The sequence below is a fragment of the Arvicanthis niloticus genome, chromosome 10 (genome assembly GCF_011762505.2).
Source record: "Arvicanthis niloticus isolate mArvNil1 chromosome 10, mArvNil1.pat.X, whole genome shotgun sequence".
Lineage (NCBI taxonomy): Eukaryota > Metazoa > Chordata > Mammalia > Rodentia > Muridae > Arvicanthis > Arvicanthis niloticus.
This window is the reverse complement of record NC_047667.1, coordinates 21,452,934-21,479,678: the sequence shown is the minus strand read 5'-3', so window position 1 is coordinate 21,479,678 and position 26,745 is coordinate 21,452,934. Positions and strand designations below refer to the sequence as shown.

The following is a 26,745-nucleotide window of genomic DNA, read 5'->3' as shown; positions in this document are numbered from 1 at the left end:
GTGAGGGGGGTGGGGTAGCCAGATGATCTCAGCACCTCCTGGTCTGACATCCTCCCTGGGGACTTCAGACGTCCTCTGCCTCCACCCAGTGTCACTTCCTCATTTTGGCAGGAACTCCACTGATAATCTTGTTCACTCTCCACCACTTCCTGTGTTTTATGTGAATCTTCCTGAGCTCAGCCATGGAAGAAGATAGCCCTAAATGTCTAAAGGCTACCCACCAGCTCCTGGACACATTCAGTTTTGTTTTCGTTTGTTGTTTTTGTCGTTGTTTTGTTTTGTGTTTCAAGACAGGGTCTCTCTGTGTAGTCCTCCCTGCCAGACTGGAACTTGCTTTGTAGTCCAGGCTGGCCTTGAACTCACAGAGATCCACCTGGCTCTGCCTCCTGAGTGCTGGCATCAAAGGTGTGTGCCACCATCTTCCGGTTTGCCACAGTCACCTTTTTAAAGCTGTCCAGAATGGGAGATTCTCTCCTCCTGTGGGTCAGTAGCCCAGTGAGTAATCCAAGACTTTCTATTGCTTAACCTCAGTCTTCCTGCTGCTAGGATTTCCAGATTGGAAAAACAAAAGATACAGGATACTTACTCGGTTTTGAGTTTGAGGGAGATACTGTGTAAAAATTCTAGTGAAACATTTCCCTTTCTATATCAGAACAAGAGTGAAGCTTGGTGGAAGAGCACATGCTTAGCCTGTAGGTTGGATCCCCAGCAATCATCGAAAATAGATTGAGGGTCTGGGGAAACAGCTCAGACAGTCAGAGTGCTTGCTTTTCAAGCATGAGGGTTTGAGTTCAAATGTCAAGCACTCACGTAAAAAGCTGGGTGTGCCCATGTGGCCCTGTAACACCAGGATTGTAGGACGCAGATGGAGAATCATTGGGGCTTGCTGGCTGCCAGCCTGACTTCAGGTTCAGTGAGAACCCTGTCTTAAGGGAAGAGGGAAGAGAGCAATAGTCAAAACACCAAGGCGCTCCTCGGGTCTCCACATACTTAAACACGGACACAGACATCCACCCACTCACATGAGTACCCATGAGTAGTTCTCTCTCTCTCTCTCTCTCTCTCTCTCTCTCTCTCTCTCTCTCTCTCTCTTTCTCTCTCACACACACACACACACAAAGACCTTAGTAAGAGGAGCAACATTGTTTTTATTCTCTCTTTCGTGTGTGTGTGTGTGTGTGTGTGTGTGTGTGTGTGTGTGTAAACGCATATGTGTGTATGTGAGTGCCTGGTGCCCTGGGAGGCCAGGAGAGGGTGTCAGATTGCCTGGAACTGGAGTCATAGACAGTTGTGAGCCACCATGTAGGTGCTGGGAACTGAACCTGGGACTGATATAAAAACAAGCACCCATAATGGCTGCAGCATCTCTCCAGTCCCATATTCTGCATAATCATGTGAATATTTTCTTTCTTTTTATAAACAGGCTCTCACTCTGTAGGCGAAGTTAGCTCAAACTTGTGATCTTTCTGCTGTCCCTCTCAAATGCTAGAATGACAAGCATATGCCATCGTGTCAGGCTCCACTTTTAATATTTTTCTTCTGGTCTTTCAAAACAGAGTTTCTCTGAGTAGCCCTGGCTATCCTAGAACTTGCTTCATACACCAGGCTGGATTTGAACTTACAGAGATCCACCTGCTTCTGCCTCTTGAGTTCTGGTATTGAAGGCTTGTGCCACCACCACCCAGTGAATTTTTTATATCATAGAGAAAGAAGTTTGGACTATGTACACTCTGAAATGATTCCCGAAGCTACACTTGGAAAGCAATAGTAACGTAAAACCAGTGACTTACTTGCTGGTCAATATTTTTTCTCCATAAGTTAATCTGAAATGGGGATGGTATGATTCCACACACACAATTTAATGTGAGTAAAAAGGTGTCACATTTCTGAGGTAGCTGTTGAGGATGTGGAGAGGCTGAGGCTGGGTCTTGCTTACAGCCACAGCGGGGAGGGAGAAATTGATGTAGGGAGACAGACTATCTCAAGGGGTCTGGTCATGGGACGCAGACGGTTTGGTAGCCCAATTTGACTCAGCTGAGGCCGAGGAGAGTGGTCTGTAGTGAAGATGTATTGGCTGCCAAGCATCTGTATGAGCTGTGACCTTTAATTCTTGCTGCAATACGTGGAAGTGGGGGGACTGTAGAAGTGGCTTTTAGGTGTCATGGCATGCTTTGTGGAAGATACAGGAGGTGCCGAAGATATTCAGGTCCTCTAGGCAGCAAGAACAAAAGAGAACAACCACACTAGCCAAGCTGTCTGCTTGCTGCCCACCTCAAATGTCTGCAAGAAAGGAATTAGCCTGCTCTACCCACCCATCTGACATGGGCATGTCCTACGATGGTGGTAGCCAAGGAAGATCAGGTTGACACTGGTTGTGAGGAAGGGTTTAGGACTATGAGGTGTCACCTATCACCTGCTAGGCTGTGGAGCCTAGCATCCAGCTCATTCCTCAGCTGTCCTATCCAGCATTTCATCTACAGTGGTCCCCTTACAGATCTGAACATCTCACCACATGCTCTGTCCCTGGTCTCCACTCTTACCCCATCTCTGTATTGTTAACCATCAGCCTGTAGGTGTTGGTTTATAGCTTCAATTTTATTCTACATAAATTCATGGAGGGAGGGGACCACTCCTGTGTTTTCTATGGCATCAAGAACAATAGTCTGATCTCAGTAAATGTTGATGGATTTATTGGGTAACGAGTTGTCTCTTGTTTCACTCTCAGATTCCCTTTTATAAGGGGCTGGGCTGACTGGTGGAGGAGGCCCTTCACTGTGGGCTTACTGAGTACCTGTTCTCACTCCTTAGGCAGGCCATGGTGATGTCTTGCTTACAAAGCACTCTCACGTGCTGCCTCCCTTAATCCTTGCAATAACACGATGGGTGTGAAGGGGACTCTGAAAGTGACTCTGAGTCATTGTGACATGCTTTGTAGAAGAAAGGACACGTTAAAGAAGAAGTTGCTCTAGTAGCATTTAACAGCATGGGGTGAACCTAATGGCTGTGTTAGTGCTTTGAGTGACACCCCCCCCCCCAAAGGCTGGCACCAACACCCAGGGCAGCTCTTGTCACCCAGCTGCTGTCCAGGTGACACTTTCCCATTGCATTTGAGTTTCCTTTGAATGAATGTCCCTGACAGTGGACATGGCTAACAGTAGCTTCAAGCATCAGGTTGGTTTTGGCTGCTATTATGTTGTCCATGCTAAGTCAGTGAGTGGATTGGCTTCTTGGTGCGTCTGCTCATGACCCAGAGTTTTTTGAGTAGGTCCAAGTCTGTCTCCAAGGCCTATTGGCAAGCCTGGTTGTTGATTAGAGAAATTTCAAGTTAAGTGCAGACACCACCTTGAATCACCCATGGCTTTGGCAAATCCACAGAGGACTGGTCACCAAGGTGGGAAGCAGGGCAAGCTGGGAGCCCCCTTTGCAAGGAGGGGCTCTTGGCAGAGGATGGACTGCTTTGGAGCTTGAGGCTGCACCAAGCAGAGACAGTGGTGAACAATGGCACCCAGAAGTCCCAAGGTGAGCTGGGTTGGGCAAGTTCAGACTCCAGCCCCAGAGTTTTGAAGGATGACAGCTCCCTCCGTCTGGCCTGCTTGGTCAGCTCTGCTGCAGGAGCTGAGTTCCCACAATCCGAAGTCCAGGCAGTGCAGCCGAGAGACAGGGGTGGGGGGTGGGGATTCTGCTTGTTGGATCCCAACCTCCACAGACACACTGTTGAGCACTTCCATCAGGAAATGGGGGCTTAGCATGTGGAGCTGGGAAAACCCTATGTTTACAAGGGAAGCTGAGTCAGACTGCTCTATCTTTTCAAACGTTCAGCTATTTCTAGAATCCCATACCGTCAGAGCCGATTCCTTCCTCTTCCCAGGAACTCCCCGGCAGGGAGAGAACAGAAGGCCAAGACTGCCTTTTTTTGAAGATTAAAACCTAAAGAGTTAGTGCCCATTTATGGACTAAAGCCCCCTCCCCCATTCTCCCAGCTTGTCCTCAATGCCCTAGACAGGATGGGGGAGGATTTTGTGGTAGGATTAGCATAGGAAGGGAGCAGAATGCTGGAGAAAGATTGAGGAGAAGATGTGTTCAGGTCCAAAGGAAGCTAGAGAAAGCTTGTGTCTCCAAGAAAACTATGGTTCCAGCTCCCCCAGAGGCCCTCAGCTGAGTACTTGTCAGTGGGACCAGAGTCATGGCCCTGTGAACACTCAGCCTTTCCGTCTTTTTTTTCTGGACAACAGTCTGTGAGCAGCCTCCTAAGAGGACTGAAGCAGAGAATTCTGAAGTGCAGAGATGATGAAAGATGACCCAAAATTATTCTTTCCCAGCCCCTGCTGTGTACCGCAGCACCTGTCCCTAATGTAAGGACCAAGGCTAGAGGCAGAGACATTTCTTAAGTTCTTAGGGAATCTAAAAGCCTTTGAAAACGTGGGATTTCAGGCGTGAGAGTAAGAAAATGTTAGTATAGCCCTTACTATGTAGATAAAGAAGCCAAGTCTTAGGAAAGTTAAGCTACAGAAAGGATCATACACTCCCCAACTTTCTCCTCTGGTCCTTCAGAGAGAGCCTTTCAAGGTTTATCAGGGCAATGCTGGCTCCACCCTTGTCTTCAGCTCAGCACTGTTGGCCTCCCCAGAACAGAACAGTACAGGCAAGCTTAGGAGGCAGCCTATCAGCCTTGGAAAGATCTGCCTTCCAGTTTAATACAATTCCAAACTCTTAGAGTGGGAAGTAGCATCAGACAACCATTGGTTACTTTCTCACTTCCTGGACAGAGATATCTACAAGCCCCGACCCCAGCCCAGGTTTACCCCACTCCTCTTCCATCCACTAGAAAAACTGTTGGTTCCCTCTTCAGACTACACACCCCTCCCCTCCCCCGAATCTGATTGCTCCCACTTCTATGCTGCTGCAACTCTGGTCTAAGCCCTGCCATTTTCTTTCAAAAGTGGTCTTCTGCTAGGTCCCCAGCCAGCCTGTCACTGTTCGCCTCATTAATCAGCTATCCTTTCATCTATTTTTTATCAGTGTGTATGTGTGTGTGTGTGTGTGTGTGTGTGTGTGTGTCACAGCTCATGTGTGGAGATCAGAGGACTACTTGAGAGAGTCCTTTCTCTCCTTTCTACTGCATGGACCCCGGGTGGTCTCAGGTGGTCAGGCTCGGTGGTAAGCACTTTTACTTGCTAAGCCATCTTGCCTGCTGGAAAGACTCTTTTTAAAAGTCTTGTTAGGTCATTTCAATCTTTAGCTCAGTTCCTCCCAATGACTCCGTTTCCCCCAGAATGAAAGCCACGGCCTTAGAATGACCCACAAGTGCCATAGCTTCCCTCCTGTGGCTTCTCTCAGCCCTTCTTCCTGCTAATCTTTTGTGCACTTTGCTCCAGCTTCACTGGCGATTCAAACACCCATGAGGGCATAGATTGCTGTCAGTTTTGTTCACAAATGTATCCTCAAAGCTGGACATGGTGGAGGATTGCCCTTTAGACCAGGCTAAGAGAGAGCCTTTCAAGGTTCATCAGGACAATGCTGACACTGCCTTTGTCTTCAGCTCAGCACTGCTGGCCTCCTCAGAACTGAAACTACAGAGTGTGAGCCTGCCTTAGAAACAAAACCAAGACCAAACCAAATCCAAAACACAAATGTACTAGAAGGCACTTAGTAAATTAAAAAAAAAAAAAAAAAATAGAAAGAAAGAAAAAAGGTTTTGTTGAAGTCCTGAAGATGGAACCCAGGGCCTTGCTCACGTCAGGCAAGTGCTGTATGACTGATCCACAGTCCCAGTTCCAATAACTGGTAATCTAATAAATGGTAATCAATTGACCAAGTAAGTGACTGGGACACAGAATGTAAGAGATTATCAAGCTACAGTTTACATTTGGAGGTCCAGCCATTGGCTTTGGTCCTGGCCAGGCTCCATATCCTTGCCTGTACATCCGTCTTCTTCCAGAAAACCAGCCTGTTGTCTATTAAGTGATTCGCAACACTTTCCTTCTTCTGTTTTAAAAAATGTCTGTGCCACTCAACCAAATCGTTGTCCTTGATCCATCCTGTTCTTTACAGACACAATCTGGAGTCGGAGTTCAGATTCCCACTCCTGATGTCTGCAGACGTTCTTCCAGGGGAGTGGGGTCTGCTGCTCCCCACATTTCAACTCTGTTTACCCCCTCTTACTCTCATCGGGATCTTGAGCCAGGGAGCCAGGCCAGTGTATCATGGGAGTTTCCCTCCCACGGCCCTACCCCACGAGGGGGTGTCCACTCAAGAACATCATGAGCCTGCCTGTGCCTCAGGAAAGGGCCAGGAACAGGGAGCATTCAGAAAACCTTTCTGATCTCCTCCAGCTGCCTCCCCCATCTTTGTCTAGGTTGTTCACATTCCGGAAGCGCTGATGTGGCACTAAAGATTCCTGCAGCTCCAGCCTTGTCCCTCGGGGCCCCCGCGTCATCGCTGAGCCTGCTTTCTGGAATGCCTTTGGTATGAAGTGTCCTGGCAGGTGAGGTCTGGGCAGATGAAATCTACAGTCCAAGGCTAGATTTTTGGGGTTCCTCCCCACATTCGCCCCTTTACCCTATCCATGACTTAGCTCCCAGTGTATTAAACAGACCACAGGAACTCCACCAACCCAGAAGCCGGTGAGGCTCAGCTCCTGTCCAGACGGTGAGGTGCTGTGTCCCTTCTGGCCCTCATCTTGGATGTCCGACTAGGCTCAGCCTTCTCCTTGGTCTCCCCCTTTCCCGCTGTCCCCTCTTCTCCATTTCCTTTCTTGGGCCTTGTGGAGGCCAGAGTGGGGGTGTTTCCAGGAGAGGAAATTTCTCTAGTTCTTGTGCCTAACCAAGAGCATAGCATGTAATAGATACTCACTGGTAGGTGTAGCTGTTTGCTTCTGTCTTCTCGGCCAGTGTTTGACTTTTCACCGATCTGGGGTTCATGCTCCCACCATGTAAATTAATGTTTCAAATTTCTGGGGTTTTTTTGTTGTTGTTGTTTTGGGTTTTTTTTTTGGGGGGGGGGTTTGTTTTGTTTTGTTTTTCCCAAAATAAGACTAAATAACAAACTCACATGGATGTAAGGAAGTTGCTGAGAGCATGGAGTCAGGCACTCTCCGTGAAGCTCCTGCTGCAGGAGGGGCCACAAGCCTGGGATGCTGGTACCCACACAGGAGGAGAAAGAGTTATTTTGAAACCTTATCTTGACTCAACAAGAACTGGAGTTTGCAACTCAGTTATATGTTTGCCTAGCATGGCTCTAAATTTGATCCCAAACATCAAAAATAAATAAATAGAAATAAATGGTAGCCCCGATTATCTCCCAGAATGAGCTTCCCTTCCTCTAAACTTCCCATCCATGTTTTCTGAACAATTTTCACCGAGTTTAATTCTTCTGTGCTCCAGTGTGCTGCCTCCCCCAAGCCTGACGGCAACCCAAGCTATCTGCCACAGTTCAGCACACCAAGGACTTGCTGCCGGTCCAAAGGGAAGGAAGCAACCAGCCTTGCACACTCTGCTGTGGGATGAGGGCCCAGCCTGCAATTTTCTAGTGTTTACCAAAGCCAAGCCCGGTCCTGGGACCTCAGGCACATCTGCTGTCACTCAAGCAATTTTTTTGGAGGGGGAACTGTGCTGTCTTAATCCCCTAGCGGCCCAGCCTTCCCCAGGTCTCCAGGCTGTGACCTTTCTAAGTCTCCAGGTATAACGAGGAAGGCTCAAGTCTTCATCCAGCAATGCCCCACACTGGAAGGACAAGTGGGGTGTATAGCTGAGAAGCTGGAGGCAGCCAGAACTGGGCAGTTAGGGGGTGAATACCAGATTGAGTCAGGAGTGGGGGTGGGGAGAGGGCCTGCTCAGAACCTAAGGCAACCAGCTGCTTGCCTGCACTTTGTCCTCTGTGTCCCCCCCGCCCCCCCACACTTATCCAGTCCCAGAGTCCAGCAGTTTCTCAATGGAACAGACTGCAGGAACAGCTCTGCAGGGGGCTGAGGGGCAGGCCAGGGAGGGTGGACATTCCAAGCATTCTTGGCTTCCGGAGCTAGGGCCCAGAGAGAAGCTGTCCAGTACGGAAGGAAAGGGAATTTCTTCAGAGGGAATAAAGGCTCTGGGAGAGTCTTCAGGCAGCAGGGGGCAGGGCACAGGCCAGTGGGGGAGGGGAGTCAGGGGGAGGGGGCAGCTGGGGAAGGGAATCAACCGGAATAATCCATCTGATCCATTTCTTCCTTGAGTACTAGGGAAGGAGAGAAGAATTCAGGACCCTGGGCCAAGGCTTTTCTTCCAGAAGGCTTAACAGGTCAGGCTTAACGGCAGGTGGAACTGGGTGTTTTAGAAGGTTTTTTTTTTTTTTTTTTTTTTTTTTTTTTTTTTTTTTTCTGTTGTTTGTTTGTTTGTTTGATTGATTGATTTTATTCTTTTACAGTGCAGGGATTGAGAGTTGTACATTAAACAGCATTCTGACCACCCAGCTGCACCCCCTAATCCCCTTTCCCTGTTTTGATTAAACAGAATCTGTGTCCCATCTGTGGTCACAAAGTATCAAAAGGCTCAAAGATGTGAACCCAAGTCCCCAAAGAGAACAAGAGACTGTTTTCCAGTTACCATTGCTGGTTTTAATGAGGTGTTTTTGGCCACAGATGAGGGAGGGCAGACAGCCTCGGGTGTGAAGGGACTAGAGACCCAATTCGGACAGTGCTCAAGACATACATTTGGAAAAGCCCCTCCCCCTTGATTAAAGGGACATCACAGCCAAATACTTCTCTGTACATAAACTTCAATGGCACTGTGGCTTTCCCCAGAACACAGCATTCACATTATTGAAAGCAGCAAAGTTCACTTAACAAAACAAAAACAAAAAAACAAAGAAACAAACAAACAAACAAAAACCAGAAGTGAGAATCACAAAAATAAATAAGTCAGCACATTCTAGGTCCTGCTGGCCTGAGAAACAAACAGACACATCCATCCATAGTCTGGTTATCCGAAACAGCTCCAAGGCTCAAGTCTCTGAGGTCTAAGGTGGGATCCAGAGGCATCTGGTCCCCTTTGAGATGAAAAACAGCAGTCAGAGTCTTTCTCGGTCTTTGAGATGCACAGCAGCAGAGACTGGAAGCCAGAGGTAGCTTCCTCTTTACATAAGGGAGGTTAGTCTACATGACCTCCAGGGATGTCAGGGTTCTAACCCTGGTGGTTGATGAGAACAGGAACTGATGTGAAGGTGCACCCTGACACTGGCAGAGAACCGGGTGGGGAAATGCCAGGGGTAACGCTTGTGGCATAAAGGAGGTAGGCACTTTCAGGTCTCTGTGGCCCCACTATAACATTCTGTCAGCCAGGGCTCCCTGTGCCTTTCCACATCTGTGCTATTTCTCTCATCTTCCAGGTTCAGTCAGGCTGAAGACATAGAGCCTTTGATGTACAATACTCCCCTGGGGAATCCTACCCAGGGTTCCTCTGCAAACCCTCTCAGAGCCTACCCCATACTGGGACACTGCCTCTCCTCCTCAGCTGAGCTTTGAGCAGATTCCTAAGGCTTGTCTGTAGGCTGCTGTCACCTCTTGGCAGTCTGTCAGAGAAAAGCAACTCTCCCCCAAGGATTCCTGCCACCATCGCTTCAGGCCTTCTGAGGGAGGCTGCTCAAGCCTCCTCAGGTTGTCCACAGACACACAGCCCCTCAGTGGGGTTTCGGGAAGCCGCTCAGGCAAGTCCAGTTGGTCAAAGGACTCGGAGGACAGGATGCTGTCTTCACTCACAGCCCCTGAGGGACGGCTGGCCCGGGCTGCAGGATGAGGGGAAGCCAGTTGGTCCAGGGAGCCGAAGGTGCTAGGGGTAGTGCCTTCTAATTGTGTTCGGGAGAACTTGCCATTGAGTTTGAGAATGCCCTTGCGGTGGAGGAGGAGCCCTGAAGCTTGTGGAGACTTCTGCTCCACAGGGTCCCCGCTCACAAACACATCACCTGCATCCAAGAGTTCCCCAGACTCACTGGGCTCTGGGGAGGAGTAATAACCAGATTCACGCTGCCGAGACTTCTTAAGGATGCCCTTCCTTGGGAGGAGGGATACAGCAGGGACAGGCTGCCCTGGGGTATCAGGCACTGGTCTGAGTTCTTGAGTGTCCTCCTGTACCTCCCCTGATGAGGTAGAGGTCTTTTTCTTGAGAATGCCTTTGGGAAGCTTGAGGCTGCTCTTGCGAGAGGAGGTATCCTCAGCGGAGTCACCCTGCAGAGTCTGAGCCATGTCGTTCTCCTTACGGGACTTCTTAAGAGAATGTTGTCGCTCCAGCCCAGGTACAGCGTTCCCCCCTCCCGGCACGTGCTGCTTGAAGAAGCTGCACACCTTGGCTCCATTCTCCAGGAGAGGGCGGGAGGAGCGACGTAACCAGTCCGCCATGGAGGCCCGGCCAGAGTCACCATTAGGGTGCCCACCCTCACGCAGAGCTTCCTGTTCTCCAACCCGGGTGGTATAGCCCCAGTTGACCCACCAATGACTGGCTACATCCTCCAGGGTGGCCCGACGAGTGGGATTCACCATTAACAGCCACCGGATCAAGCCACAGGCATCTGTAAAACAAAGGCAAGAGCTTAATAGCTGCAAGAACCATCATCCAAGGTCCTCTACCATGGGCCCGCCTCACCTAAGGGTAGACACTGCTCATGCTTCTGGGCGAGACTAGTGCATTCCTTCCTCAGGCTCCATACAGGTTCAGGCCCACTCCCCAGGCCAACTTTCCTGGACAGGTGCAGGCAACTGCCTCTGTCCCACAAGCTTTTCCTCTCAGCCCTGTTTCTACATCTGTGATTTCTTTCCCTGCCGAAACTCAATTCTCTGAGGACAGGGACTATGCTCAACGACAAAGCAACGCTCTCCTGAGCTTCTTCCCACTGTCTATATCTTATATAAAAGGTCAGATTTCTCAGGATGAAGAAAAAGTCAATAAGAAACAATACAACTATAGCAAAGAGGGTTAAGCTGGACCTTAGGGAGCATTTCTGAAGCACGCTCACAATGAAGAAAGCTGCCCACTTCCTCAGGTCCCCGACTGGAGAACAGTGTGGCGCATCCTAATCCCCCTGGAGTTTCTATGAACTGCTCCCTTCTTTATCACCATTGTCTAGTCACTGTGTTGGGAATCATTGGCAGTGACAGCGTACCCCACTCCCCCAGCCCGGTCACAGTTCCCACTTACCAGACGGCTTGGGCGGCTCACGGTAAGCCCCGCTACTGATTTGCTTCACCAGTGTTTTATGATCCTGCCCATCAAAGGGCATGGTGCCATGCACCAGGATGTACAGGAGAACGCCCAGAGACCAGCTGTCCACCTGGGGGGGGGGGGGAGGGAGAGATGCTCAAACAAAGACACAGCATGTGCTGCAGACTGGAGAGCTGTTGTCCGTCTGTGTCTCTAACACAACGGAAGACATGAAGGTCTCATCTGAAGGCTTCCTCTTACCCTCTCTTGTAACTAGGGGTGAAGTAGGGGGTGCAGCAGAGGGGTCAGAGGAGCTCATAGGAAAAGATGCTGCCAGTCACTTCCCCCTGGAAAGGATAGCCACAAGCATAGGAACAGTGGCCAGGCCACTACCATCCTTCTGGGTCAAAGGTGGGGTGGCTGGAGGTGATGAGAACCAGGGGGCAAGAACAAGACACAATACCAGGAGACCTCCGTTCTATGACAGTTTTGCTATCTCCCCCTCAAGGCTTGGCAAGCCACTGCTTTGTAGGGGCCTGAGTTTTGTGCTCTGAAAAAGGAAGTAACTTGCAAACTACCTCATCTATCCTGCATGACCTGGATTCAGGGATGCCGGTAGAAGAAGGATGCTTACCTCTGGGCCCACATAGGGCTTCCCATTGACGATCTCAGGCGAGGCATAGAGAGGACTCCCACAGAACGTCTGGAGGAACTTGCCTTTGTGGTACAGGTTGGAGAGGCCAAAATCAGCAATCTATAGGATTGGGACAAACACAGGTCATGACAAAGGTCTGGTTGTTCCATAGCTCTTGGTCATCCTTTCTCCAGGCAATACACAGTTTAATCCGCTGCAGTCAAGAAGCCCTTCAGCTCCTCACCTTGTTACCATCCCTTTCTGTGCCCCCCTCCCCCAGAAAACACAGGATCCTGGGAAAAGCCAGGCCCTGGTGGAAGAAAAGAGACACCCAACCCACATCTCATAGCTCAGATCTTGAAAGACAGTGCCTTAAGGCCCTCAGTAGGCAAGCAAGGACCCTGACCCAGTAACTATGTGAAGCCTAAGCTGCCCTTTTGAGCCATGGGTTCATCTCTGCCCACACCTAGGCAGAAAGCCAGGGTGGACCTGCATGGCTAAGCGGCAAAGAGGAGGAGAGGACAAAAGTCAGAACTGTTTACAGCCCAGAAGATAGAATCCTCGCAAAGGACTCCCCGAGCTGCTGGATTTTAGGGGCCAGAGAGGTTCTAAGATCATCCTCTTCTTTCCCATCAGCTAGAGGTGGAGGTCAAGACCCTGGGGCTACCTGATCCTTCACCCCATCAAAGGGTCATGTGTGCAGGGTGGGGAGGGCTATTTATGAAACCCTGGCTCCTTTGTTTATAGCTTTATTGGCGTCTTATCACGCAGCTGCCAGGTGAACTGGTAATGACGTTGATGATTGGTACCAACAGAGTCTATGTCCTTCTCCGGCTTTGTGAGTTTACTGGCTCTGGCCTCCCTTCCCTGTCAGCATCAAAGAAACCCCACCTCCTTCAGGAATGGCCTGGATAAGGGCTACCAACTCAGTACCAGGATACCTCAGGACACGCAGGTCAGCAGCCATAGAGTGACCCTTGTCCTATGTCGGGTAGATCTGAGAAGGGCCAGACGGTCACCCTCCCAGTTGTTTGCCAGGCTAGCCTGTCACCTCAGCCAGCTCTTTTCATTTTGCCCTTCCAGCCCTGAGATTCTTGTTCATTTCCTTGGCATGAGCTTGTGATTGGCATGAATCTAGCTGCTTCAGCATGACAATGAGAACCCGGTGTTTTTGGGAAACAGAAAGTGATAGCAGTAAGGAAAGGACTTACGTGTAGGACTTCTTGACTGTAGCAGATTAGACTGTGTATGAGGGCCGTGTGCAAGCGCTCAGAGCAAGGGGAGCTAGGCTCAGTACCTGTTGGCCCCAAAGTTATGAATAAAAATTGACCCTAGATTACACCCTTGCTGCATGTATGATGTAACTGGCCTGAGAGGCAGAGTCTTCATTTCTGTTCTAGCTCAACCTCTGCCAGTCACTTGTGGGGTGATCTTCCTCTTGAGGGCTCAGTGCCTCATCTATAAAGGAAGGGTTGGGACGGAAGATGGCTAAGGTCCAGGGACCCACTAAACACTTACTTAGAGCTTGGAGAAACCAGAAGCAGGTCTCACCTTGATATTTCCATTGGCATCTAGAAGAATGTTCTCCAGCTTGAGATCCCGGTGAACGATCCCGTTCTAAAAGAGGAAAGGAACTGAGTCAGGGAATGTCACCAGAGAAGGGAATGGAGACAAGGGGCCTCGTCTAGAAAACGTAACTGTCAGAGTACAGTGTACAGGCACGCTGGGATACAGATACCAACAGAGTTCAAGGCTTTTCCAAGGCCAAGAGAATGAAGACAAAGGTAAAAGCATTCCTTGGGCTGAGAGTCCAGAAGCCTTTCTCAGAGTCCCAGTCTCAGCACCCCAGAGACACCCCCCTAAAGAACATGACTAGGTCTGGAGGGTGGGCGCTCACCTGGTGGCAGTAGTGCAGGGCTGATACAATCTGCCGGAAGAAATGCCTGGCGTCCCGCTCACTCAGCCGTGGCCGCTCACTGATGTAATCGTACAGATCACCTCGGCTGGCATACTCCATGACAATCACAATCTTGCTGCTATTCTCAAACACTGGAGAGGACGAGCAAGAATGTCAGGCCTCATGCTGCTCCCACCTCAGGCCATGGTCCCTGTCACAGCCTCACCCAAGATTGGACCTCCCCGTGGAATGTCTGCTACAGGGGACAGGGCCACAGGCAGCAAATGAGAGTTGAAGAGCCGTGAAGACTCAGTGCCTTCTAGGAACAGCAAATCAAAACACGAGGTCAGTGGCTACGTTTAGGCTTTTGAGGACCCTGCAACCTCCCGGGAAGGCAGAGATATCATGAATGGGAGTAAAAGGCAGGGCTGTCTGAGACCCTACACTTCATCTTATGACCTTGGCCAAGTCGATACTAGATCTACCAGTGTGAATGAAGGGTTGCTGGATGAACTTGGATACATAATCAAACCATTGTGCCCGAGTTTCCTCCCTCGAGATTAGAACTCCCAGCAACAACAACAGCAACTTCCCAGTCTCAGGCGAGAAACAGACAAGAAACCAGAGCTCTTGGTATGTCACAGTATTTGACACATGAGAAAGTGCTCAAAAACAGGACCTATTACTGTATACTGTTCTCCTGTATAATTCTAAAGCCTGAGACTTGTCCTGTGACTGTGAGAGCCGAGACAGTCCTCAGTCCTGCCACCATTCAGAGTACCCAGGCTACAGCCAGGGTGCATATGGCCTCGATCACAGAGGCAATCAATAAACATGTGGTAATTAATTGGCTGGCTGGTTGGCTTCTTGGCAGCCAGCCCACTCCAGTTAGCCCATCTCCATGGTGTAGGAGGGGCCGTTTCACCACCCCGGGCCGAGTCCTGGCTCCAGTCCTGGCTCCAGTCCTCTAGAAAAGTAGAAAATAACTGGCTTGTCAAGCTGGCCCTTCAGCTGGTGTGTCAGAACACGCTAGACTACGACATGCATCTTTGTGTTAAACGGGTCCTATGAGTTTGGCTTGCTGGGTCAGCCCTAGAGCCTCTGAGAAGGAGCTAAGGGGTGAGTCCTTGCTCCCAGATGTCAGCTTCAACACCAGAAAAAGACTTGTGGTGTTGTTTTTCAGGAGACCCAGACTCTTAGGAGTACCTGACTGAGACTCCTCACTTGTGGTTCTCAGTCTATATGCTAGGAACAAAAGCTAAAGAGCAGCATGGTGAATTTTGAGGAACGTTAGAAGTCAGACCCAGCATTCTCATAGGCCAAAGCTTCTAGAGTCTATAGCAAGATGAAGATGAATCTGGAGGAATCCTTTAGACACCAGTAACAGTGATGCCCTGTGTGCGAACCATCAACACGCTTGAGTGCATGTGTGTGTACGTGCATGAGTGCTCATACACACACACACCAACAAAACAAAACAAAACAAAAGCCAACAATGAAAACACAACAAAACAAAACCCTGAGCATCAGTTCAGTTCGCAGACCCAAGTGGGAAATGGGTACAAAGAGAATTCGTATATACACAGATTCATGCACACACATGTGGGGGTGTACACACACACACACTGCCAATCACCAAGCGTGATCTGTCTGCCCACTGTTCCCGGAGGGAAGAAAAGAGAAATACAATTATCCCTCTCAGCCACTTGTCTGGGCTCCTCATGGGACAGACTCAAGCCACAGGGTTACAACAGTAGCTTTGCCCTTTATCTTCCTATGAACCTGAGAGTAGAGACATTTCTATTCCTCCTACCAGGAATCTTCAGACAAAAGAAAACCACTCCAGACAAGTCCACAGGCTCCTCCCTTCCTTCCCTTCTCCCCTCCCTCCTCCTGCTGTTCCTGTGATCCTGATTACTGAAGTTACATAAAGACTTGAAACAGACAGGTGTACGTGGGAGGGAATTCTCCCTTCTACCCTTGTCACCTCCTCCTGCTCACTTTGTTGTCTGGGCCACAGGGAAGAGGGCAGCCAGAGTGATCAAGTCAGAACTGATGTCAGAAGAGAGGCAAGAAGAGGCAGAATAAATCCATGCAGGAGTGATTCAGGGACTTTAGGAGGCCTGGCTAACAGAGCAGCATAGAACAGCACCCACACACCTGAGACAGGTGCGGACTCTGGCCTTTCAGCCTCTCCTGGGTTGCTAAGGATCTCATGGGGTTCAGAGACAGTGCTATTAGGGGAAAAAACAACAGAAGACTTGCAGTCTGGGATTAAGGATGGAACACAATTCACAGCGCTTACCTAGCAAGCGTGGGATTCTAGGTAGAACCCCAGCCATGCTACGAACACACAAACAAACCTACAGCTTTTCCACTTACAGAGTACTTAGTGACAGTATCCAGTTGGATTTTTGCAACTGCCCTGTGATATAGATGAATTATGCTGTTTTGTAAGGGAGAAGTCCTGTGTCATTTGACAAGGTTTTGAAAGCAGCTTTTGCACCTCCACAGCCTTTATCATTCTTCCTTCCTTTTTAAAGAGAACTTCATTTAAGTTATGTATTTATTTCAAGGCAGGGTCCTGTTATGCACCTTTGGCTGACCTCGAATTTATATTCTTCCTCTTGTCTCAAGCCTCCTAGGGCTGGGGTTATAGGCATCACCGTTGGGCACATGTTACTTCTTTGTGTTGGTAGATCTGACGTCTGTGCACCCCCTCCTCCCCGACCCCAGATTCCTGGCTCCCAGCTCCAAATGTCCCACTACTATACCTTCGTGGATGGCAATGATGTGGGGGTGGTTGAGTGAAGACATGATCTCAATCTCCCTCCTTATGTGCAACAAATCTTGCTCATCTTTGATTTTGTCTTTCCTGATTGACTTGATGGCCACCTGGGAACAGAGGATACAGGAGATTAAGGAGAAAGGTCTAGCAAAGCATCTCTGAGGATGCTCCATGAGCCCTGGTCCTGGTCCTCTGCCTGCAGCTGCAACACATAGCATGCACCAAGAGAAGCCACCCATCTTCACCAGGGCAGGTGACGACAATTTGAAGATCACCTTGTCAAGAAAAGGTTGTCACCTGAGTCCCGTGCAGTCCAAACAGCACTGACTAATGACCTCATTTTTAAAGCCTATAGATGAACAAGAAACATAACAGCCTGCACCTGTGTGAGGTTTGATGCTTTAGGCTTTGCAAATGAAACACGCACAGTGCATCCCAAGGACAAGGACCTGGGCTGACTTGCTCAGGACGATTTGCTCAGTGCTTGATGCCAGGCAGAAGACCTGGCACACACTGGTCAGTGAATAGCAATTTGCTGAATTAGTGAACATACTGGTTCTGCTCTGGAAAGCAGATGAAGAAAGCATCCTCACCCGAAGCCACTGGTGAAGAAACTGGAAACCCAACAGGCTAAATGCTTGCCTTAAAGTCATAGTCACCGACTAGCACAGCTGGCAAGCTGATTGAATTTAGTCCATCTTCTGTCCTGAACGCCAATTTGCCATAAACAACCAACCACTCACTAGTCAAACGTTACAGCCCAAATGCTTAGCAACAGGTGAATGAATAGACAAAGATGGTATTAATCTGCCAGAAAAGGGAGAGGATTCTGATACCTATGATGACATGACTGAACCATGAAAATATACTCAGTGACATAAGCTGGTCACAGAGTGAGAGATGTTATGCCATCCCCTTCTGTGAGGAACTAAAATAAACAACTCTATAGATAGAAAATAGATCAAAAGTTATCAGGGGTATAGGGCAAAAGATGGCACTGGGGTGGTATTATTTTACCAGCACAGCACTTCCATTTGATGATAAAACAATCCCAAATAGAAGGTTTAGAGGGCCGAAGAAGAGATATCTCAGCAGTGAAGAGTGCTGGCTGTTCTTCCAAAGGACCAGAGTTTGGGTTCCAGCACCCACATGGTAGTTCACAACTGTCTGTAACTCATCTGGTTCCAAGGGACCAGATGACCTCTGCAGATGTACAAACATACATCCAGAGAAGATTGCCATACACGTTAAATAAAAGCATTTTATTTTGTATTGGGATGACTTACAACATTGTGGATATGTTTAACATGCTAGCGAGTTATTAGCTGTAATAAAGAAGATCATAAAAAACAAAACAAAAAAACAAAATCCACCCTTCAGTGAGCAGTCTTCGAACTCCAGGTAAGGAATGTCCAACAAGCAAACAAGTTGACAGACAGCCCTCTGGGGCTTATCATCTTAAAGGGTCTTAAACGTGGAAAAGGATTAAGACTGGTGTGTGGTGGGCTCTGGAAGTGTGGGTACAGAGGAAACAGAGGAGATACAGATCAACACCTAAGAGCTTCCATCTCTCTGGCCCATGGAATTCTCTAGAATGGAGAGAATGAACGGAGACCATAGAGCCGGGACCCAATGCTCCTAGTTCTCTGGTTCTGTCCTAGTAGCTGTGGGCAAGCCCTACCCTTGTCAGAGCCTCAGTTACCTTTCTGTGAAATAAACAGATTGAACTAAGTACTCTCTGGGGCTTTCCTGCTCTGGTCTGTGAAGTGAGCTGTACAAAAGCCAGTAGCCCTCAGGCTGGGTGAGGGTTAGGTGTCTCAGGTCAGTCAGTCCCTGGCAAGTTCTGGCCAAGGACACCAACAGAATGGTAAACATAGGACTTCCTCTTCACACAAGTAATGAGAAATATGAAGGCCCAGTCTGAGGTAAACAGCTCCTCATTCAATTTCCCAGGAGGGCTGGCCTCCCCTCTGGATTCAAAAGGAGACAGAAAGGAAACCCCAGCTCAAGGGGCGGGGCCTCTAATCCACCCTTTCACAGGCTCTGGAGGTAGACAATAGCTTCAGCTCTCTGGACAGCAGGCTCTTTCGGTTTGTGCTCCCCATCTGACAAGAATGCGGAATAGCCCTAATCCTGTCAGAGGAGTTGCTTTCAATGCCTATAGCCCGGTCACCCCGGCAACGGCCAGGGATGGCGTGCCCTCCGCCCCATCAGGCCCTAAAGCTGCATTGCTGAAAGAGGGCAGGCCCCATTCTCAGCCCTCCCCAGAACAGGGCAGGGGGGACAATGGCAGATGGTCACCATGGAGCCTCATCCCTGAGAGGCCCAATGCAGGGGGATGATGCAGATGGGAGAATCTGTCTGCTTCAACATTCCGCTCCAACCCCTTTCCTTAAAGAGCTAGGCAGAAAACCCCCAGGCTTAGAATTGGAGAGCAGGGCAAAGGCCTTGAATATTCCTTCAACTAGGCGATTCCTCTCTCTTCTCCACTTAGCACTGAGCAATACTCCCACACGATGCTTTTCCACGCTGCTTTTCTCACCCTGAAGGGGAGATTGCATGGCCTGCTCTCTTCTCTGTAAGTCTTTGTTCATGAAACCAGACAGTGAGTAAAGGGCTGTGAACTCTTTAGAGACAAAGGTCTGTAAAAGATCTATTAGTAGGTAGTAAAAACAGTCATATGTAAACACACACCACGATCTAGACAACTAAAAATACCTGAGTGCTTAAAATGCATCCAGGCAAAGAACAGGCAGATGTCCGATGCACAGTTGTGTACACACAAGTGCATAGAGTACTGAGATGACTTCATAGGCTTAGGGCCAGAGCTCTAAGGGAATAGGGGCCAAAAGAAATGAGTTTCCAACACGGGTTTTGAGGGTGCTTGGAATTATTTGGTATGACTAGTGGGCATACAGCTATCAAGATCCACTTCTTTTAACCTTAGAAGATCTGAGATGCTAATTTCACCCCCAGTTTCATTCTCCTATAAGAGATCAGAGGGGTGAAGAGCCGACGAACCCCCCAGATATCTACAGTAGGTCCTAGGAGATCCTGCCTAGCACTTCCCAGGAAGGAAGCAGGGCATGTTATCAGCCTGCCATCAGTCCCCAAAAGGGTGACAGACAAGAAGGACTGATTTATCAATGGCATAGTGGGGCTAGGCCACTGTTCCCAAACTCAACAAGCCCTAGTATGTCAAAGTAAATTCAATCCAAAACTAGAAAGAGCCCTGCATGCGGAAGGCCTTTAACAGCTGTACGCTAGTGAACACTCATTACAAGTATCTATTTGTCAAGTCCCTGGATGATCTTTGCCTGAAGGGACCAGTGACCAGATAAGGTTTCCCGCTCCCCTCCCTCCCAGGCCTAGGTGGAGTCTCCCTCAGTTACAAGAACTAATTTCTAGAGACCTTTGTTCTCACCTGCAGGGTCATTGGCAAGTGCACCTAAGGATGAAAATAAGCTGACTGAAGCCTAGGAAGAAGGTGCCAACTGCAGACAGGTACCCAAACCCAACAGGAGGATGGCCACAGGCCAGGGTCTTTGTCCTAACCCAAATACTTTTTAAAAATTTTTCTGTAAATTTATTAATTTTATGTGTATGCATGTTTTGTTTACATGTCTAAGTATGTGCACCGTGTGTGTGCCTGGTGCCCAGGGAAGTCAGAAGAGGGTGTCACATCCCCTGAAAGTGGCGTTATGTATGGTTGTGATGGTGTGGGTACTGGGCATGGAAACTGGATGGTCTGGAAGAGTAGCAAGTGTTGTTAACCACTGGACGTCATTTCACTCCCTGACACCGTCATCAACACCACCCTCTTTACTCTGCATCTTACTCACATTTAATCAATTTATTATATGGCCAGCATGCTCTGAAGCAAAAGAAGGAAAACCAGACCAAGGATGGTTCTGTGTATGTGAACACATGGCCAGCTGTGTAGGCCCTGTGAACCCAGGCACCTGAGTCACACTTGTCTGTCTCAACCCATGCAACTCAAGGCATGGAGGACTCGGAGAATCTGGCTGACTGAGCTGTCTAGTTTGTTTCTTTGTTTGATAAGATTTATTTTTACTTTAAGCATATGGGTGTTTTGCCCATGTGCCATGCTCGTTGTACCACAGGCATACAATGCCCAAGGAGGTCAGAAGGGGCTTTGGATCCCCTGAAATTAGAGTTACCAATGGCGCTGAGTGGCCAGCCACGTGGGTACTGAGAACCAAACCCAGGTCTTCTGCGAGAGCGCCAGTGCTCTTAACTGCTCAGCTGCACTCCTGGGCTGTCTAGCTTTAAAGTCCTGGCTTGTGGAAGGGCTTGGGGAGCACTGGGGTGGCTCTCTTTACTTGGAAGAGCATGGGAAACCAGCCCAAGAGAAGAAAAGTGTTTCAGATATGGAAGGCTGAGTGAGGGTTTCAGCTAAGACAGTGGGCTAGGAGAGGGCAATGAGCATGCCCGGCAGATCAGGGTAGATCTCCAAGCTCCCTTCCATGCTTCAGCATTCTGTGTACAGCTTCCTCAGAAATGGGCCACGGCAATGTCAGGAAGGAGCCGGCTAAGGACGATTGCTGGGCCATCATGCTCGGCCATGTTAACTGCCAGAGCATAATATCTGCTGAAACCATCCCAGTAAATTTTCTTGTCCTTGAAACTCTGCAAGTTCATAAAGTCAACAAAGCTTAATTCCTCAACCAGCAGTGAACACCTCAGAAAGATAAACTCACTTCGCCCAAGTTCCTCTATGCACAGGACAGGGCTGAAATGGAGGAGAAGCTAGTATCTCAGAAGACAAAAGTTCCTTGCAGGTATCCAATCCTGCTCCCGATCCCTGGAGAAGGGACTGCCTGTATCTTGCCATGGGCCACGTTGTGTGTGCAGCTCCTTCCCACTTAAAACATGCCCACCCTTTGCCAACACCCCGAGGAATTGGTGCTGAGGCTCCATGGGTAAATACCTTCCCTCTCCCGGGGCTTGGATTAGGAATGATTTGTATTCAGGTGATCAAAAAGCTTTAAAAAGAAAAAGAAGGGGAGGGAGTGGGGAGGGCAGAGATGCTGGTTCCGGGTGCTGGGAGAGATGGTCCAAGTTGGGCATCTCTGGTCGTAGCCAAGATCCTTGACTCCCTTCTGCCCTTTCGTGGGAAACAGGTAAGGAGCTGGATGATGACCCACTTAGATAGTGCTGGGGAGGTTAGGTTAGGCAGTCCTGGCTGGGCAGCCGGGATGTACCACCCAATCAAGAGCTAGACAGGAATTAGGAAGAAGCTGTGTAGGTAACCTGAGCCATCTCCCCCAGTCCCATATAATGCCACCTTCTCCCTGCCTCCTTCTAGCCCACTCTGCCAGGTTCCTGAGCAAGGAGCTTCTCTGCCCAGCCCTTTTGTGTGGTTTGGCTGGAGCCCAAGGACAAGAGTCGCCTGCAGCCTCCCTCCCTGCTGCTGAGCAGGCAGGTGCAGGAGGAGCTGGGAGGGCAGCATCTTGCCCAACAAGCCTTTGGCAGCTGGCCAACAGGAATCCTTCTCTGAAGTTGGCTGAATGAGAGATGAGGGCTTTGAACAAAGCGGAGGAGACCATAGTGATTGAACTCAAGAAGACTGAGCCCAATCCATGCTTCCTATTGCGACAGGAGAGGACCAGGATACGAGAGTTCCCTAGGTCAAAGCCACCCTTACTGGGACAATAAGCCCATGTGTCGGGAGACACTGCTAGCGTTTTTGCAAGTATTATTTTATTTAATCCTAGAAGAAGCCCACGACACAGGAAGCATTATAATCTGCATTTCACAGATAAGGATTCTGAGGAACACAGAGAGGTAATGCATCTGGTAAGCAATGGGAAGCACAAATTGACACTTTGCAGGAGTATGGTATCCTTCCTCCCACCCAGGATCCCTCAGCACAGTATTGAGAAGGGGGGTTCCCAGTGACGTCTCCCACTCTAAACATCGCCTGCAGTGCTGGGAGGGCCGCTGGAGCTAACCGATGGGATGACAAAGCACTCAGAGGCAAGCCCAGGCTCATCTCAGAACTAACTTCTAGACCAAGACTCAGCACTTGGTCACCCAAGGCTTATGGTGGACAAGTCTGGAGGTTGTGCTGCAGTTCTTCCATTGCCCAGTCAGAAGACAAGTCACTTCCCCTCTCTGGGCCTCAGTTCCCTCATCTGCCAATGAAGTAAGCAGCTTGTCACCATTGTTTCCCAATGTTTTGTAGCCCACTGAGCAATTGAAAACGGGAGAGGAGCAGAAGCAATGTGACCTCACAGAACTACTCACATGGGCTCCCTTCCTGCCCATCATGGCGCCCCCTTAGGGATGATTGAGACATCCATGCAGATCAGACCAAAGGCTTGGGCGAGACCCCAGCATGTGTTTTTCTCTTTAGGGAGGGGGGTCGGTCAGAGGATCTGGGAAACTCACAGGAGGAAATGTCATTTGGATACCAGGAATGTGTCTGAGATCCAAAGCAAATATTTGGTTTTCTTCTGATGCCCTCCTGGAGTAGCCATTAGTCCCACCTACCTGTCCCTCCCTGCAGATAATCCCATGGAACCCTGCTTAGCCATCTCTACAAGAGGAGAGTGGGAAGGGGGCTGCAAATGTGAGAAATTCCAGATGGCAGGAGGCTTTCCTGGGAACCGAGCTCCCACCAACAGTCCCAGCTCTTCGAAGTAAGACCTGAGCAGAGCAATGTCCCTCTCCTACTGAAGTATCTGAAGCATCATCTCTTTAGGGAGAGCAGTTAAGATGCAGAAGTGGGTGGGTGGGGATGAGGGCACTGCTCCAGGATTGAGAAATCATTAGCACAGCGGAAAGCTGCTTTCCAAGAAAGAGGGGGGACCCTGAGCAAACTCTCAACAGCAATCCTGGGTGGTCTGGTTGGGGAGTTTCAGAGCAGACTCTCCACATTTGCTGATCTTGGCTCCTTGCATGCAGCAAGACACATGAACCTGGGAGTTCCTTCTGATTCTCTCTGTTTTGATGTAAGAGTCATTGATTTAGTTCACTTCAAAATCAAATGTGACGTGTGTGTGTGTGTGTGTGTGTGTGTGTGTGTGTGTGTGTGTGTGTGGCAGTGACCTCGGTCAAGAGCTGATGGGAACTCTGAACTTTGATCTCAGTTTCTCAGACACTCTAGTTCTCTCAACCCCCTCTTCCCACAACAAGCAACATGGGACACAAGGCACAAGCAACTATTTTCTAGCTAAGCCCCAGACAAAGCCCGGGCCCTGAAGTCTCAAGCCTGGAGCCTCTGGGGCCCTGGCACTTTATAGAAAGAGAAAGAAAAGAAAGCCCGGAAGTACACGATTGCCCAATAACTGTAACCTGGCAGCGGGCAACTGGGGACTGAGCCAGGCCTTAGCAGGAAAAACATACTTGTTCCTATTGATGGGGTTATAATCCACTCCTTTCTCCAACATCCACCTTCCTTCACCAATGAATTGACTCCTGAATTTCAAACCAGCTACTGGCTACAAAAGCAAACAATTAGGGGAGGGGACCATTCCCATAGTCAATAGGGCAAATGATGGTCGCACACACACACCCCTCACAACCAGCATCCACTGGACCTACCAAATGTTATTATCCCTAAAGCCACCTGCTCTGAGGCTTGCTAAAATGTGAATTATAGACCTTTTATAAAATACTTCCCTTGGTGGGAAATGAGAGACGAAGCATTTTAAACAAGTACCCAGCTAATACCCAGACCCGCTGAACTGGAGTGGAAGAAACAATGTTGTGTAACTTTTGGTAAATTTGCTATCCTTTCAAGGGGAAGTCTCCAGATAGAGATATTCATTCTCAAGGCAAGATCTATGATCAGGGCCCACATGCATTCACACTTATATGTTAGTCTTGCAAGCAGCTTTTAAGACAAGCTGTGTTCTCTCAATTTTTGCAGAAGGGGAAACAGAAAACAGAGATGGAGGAACTTGCTCAGAGTTACAGATTACTATTACAATTACACACGCGTGAATCAAAAGGGCAAGTTCCCCAAAGGCCTCACACCCAAAGACTTGGCTGGAGTGCCGGGAGATATAGTGGACCTGGCACTCGGGCCTGGTTTTACGTTTCCCAGAATAAAAGCCCATCACAAAGAAACTTTGCTTCATCTCAGCTGGAAAGGCCCCAAAGTGTCAAGTCAGAGTTAAAGATCTCCACACCTCATCCATCTAGTGAGATCTGGTGCTTTCAACTTCCTCCTTCCATTCTACTCTGTTGACGTTTGTTCCAGTCAAAATTCAAGTTAAGCCCCGTCTTCTCAAACCACAGGCATCTAGTGAAGCTAAGGTTCTCAGGTCCATGAGCACTGTCCCTGAAAACCACGGACAGACACATCTAAAATGCTCGCGCCTGGCAACTCAGCCGAGGACACCGCAAGGGACGCGTTGTGAGCTCCCGAGAGCCGGGCGCCGCGAGGGACACTCACCAGGCGTCCCGAGCTCTCTCGTGCCTTCTTCACCTTCCCGTAGGTGCCCTTGCCCAGGGTCTCCAGGAACTCATAGCGATGCCGCAGGTTGTGTTTGTGATGGTGCCGCTTCACCGCCTGCTTCTTCATCAGAGGTTTGGGCGACTTGATGAGCCCGTCCGCCAGCGGCCGGGCGCTCTCCGTGGCCAGGGCGGAGGCTGAGGGAGCCTGGCTCGCGCGCCGGGGTAAGGCCACCGACTCCATGGTGCGGGGACCGCGAGGCGAAGGGGGTCGGGCAACAGAAGCGCGCGGAGAGCCGCGGGCTCAGAGGTCACAGCCGCACCCGTGCACGCTAGAAAGCCCCGCGTTCCGAATTGCTATAAAACGTTTCGGGGGGGGGGGGCGGGGGGGAGAAAGTCCTGGCCACGCCCCTGCGTCCCATTGGCTAGCTTGCCGGCGACTCGTGACCAAGGCCTCCGCATTGGTTCAACGGCTCCCGCCCCGCTCCTCCCTTGGCTAGGCGCGGAAAGGTGTGAATGGAGCCCCGCCCACCTGGACCCGAGGGCCAGGAATGTGAGAAAGGAGGCAGAGCCGAATTACTACCGAAGTGCCAGTCCTTAAGTTTGAAGGCTCTCTGAATTGCTTTAGTCTCTGAATGACGCCATCCTTGTGCTATTGTGCTGTTCTCGGTTGGCAAGGGACAGTCTAAGGACACCAGAAAGCCCCGAAGTATTTCTCCACACGCAGTAAAATTGTTTCTCCCAAGCTCAGAATCTGAAAAGCCATTTGATAACGTCTTGAGGTCCAAAAAGGAGAGCGTGAATAAGAAGATGGAATGGATTGGAGGCTGACTCCAGCTAAGCACTGGTGGAGAGCTGTCCTGCCTCCAAGTTCACTCTGCTTGGTTCCACCAACCTTAAATGGATTCTGGAATCCAACAGGCCTGGGGAAATCCTTACTTTATAGGGTTGAGTGGATTCCTTCAAGATGTGGTGGCCTTTGTGGATCTTCATAAATCGTGGCAAAAGCACATCACATTCCAAGGACTTACATTCTTGTGTCTCTAAATCTGTAAGGAACTTCTTGGTCCCAGGGTTTCATCCCAGTGATTTTTAGTCAGAAGAGCAGGAGGCTGGGAATGAGATTTGGCTGCATTTGAGGGGCCTGGAAGGCTATGTCCAGACCCTCTTTTCTGATGTAGAAAGTGAGTTTACTTCTGCCAAAGGCCACACAGCTGGCAAGAAAGCCACAGACCTGGAATTCAGACACTGGCCAATAGGGAATGAATATAGAACAAGAGGACTCCCCCAGTTCCAGCTCTTCTGGGCAGGCATTCCTCTCTACTCTGCTGGACCTCATCTAGCTGTATTTTTAGGACTTGGCAGAGAATCAAAGAGAACTACATCCTCAATTATCACATTAAAAAAAAATAGTATCTACCCATTTTCCCACGTCTTTGAATCTTTCCAGGGGAAATAACCGGTATCTCCTTGTGGTGGAGCTCTCTGTAGCCAGAGACAATCCACCAGGAATCAGCCTTCTCTAAGTCTGGATGGTTCATGAAAACTGTATAGCTAGTCTGCCATCCTAGCTTCTGTCAGTCTGTCTGTCCGTTCTGAGTAACCTGTGAAAATAGAAAAGGCTCAACCAATCTGCTCTCTGTGCTCCCTGTCTGTCAGTTCCTGGGGGTCTGTCTAGGCGGAGTAGGACAATGAAAAGCAAGAGTGAGAGGAGTGGATTCGGGGCTGGGACACCTGGGTTCTAGTACTGACTGACATGAGAACAGGAGGGAGCCCCTAGCCCAGATGTGAGGAGGACAATTTGGGGATGCTTTCTAAAGATAGGACTTTGAAAGCTTAC

General features: G+C 49.5%; 1 protein-coding gene across 1 annotated transcript; it reads right to left on the bottom strand.

The window, feature by feature from the left end:
• Positions 1-8,564: 8,564 nt before the first annotated feature.
• On the bottom strand, positions 8,565-25,265 carry Nuak2 (NUAK family kinase 2). Its single transcript, XM_034513400.2, has 7 exons — positions 24,907-25,265; positions 16,468-16,588; positions 13,694-13,845; positions 13,348-13,413; positions 11,797-11,916; positions 11,160-11,292; positions 8,565-10,533 (listed from the first exon to the last, which is right to left on the bottom strand). Exons 1-7 carry the CDS (start codon positions 25,147-25,149, stop codon positions 9,479-9,481), a joined length of 1,890 nt encoding a protein of 629 aa, XP_034369291.1. The 5' UTR covers positions 25,150-25,265; the 3' UTR covers positions 8,565-9,478.
• Positions 25,266-26,745: the final 1,480 nt, after the last annotated feature.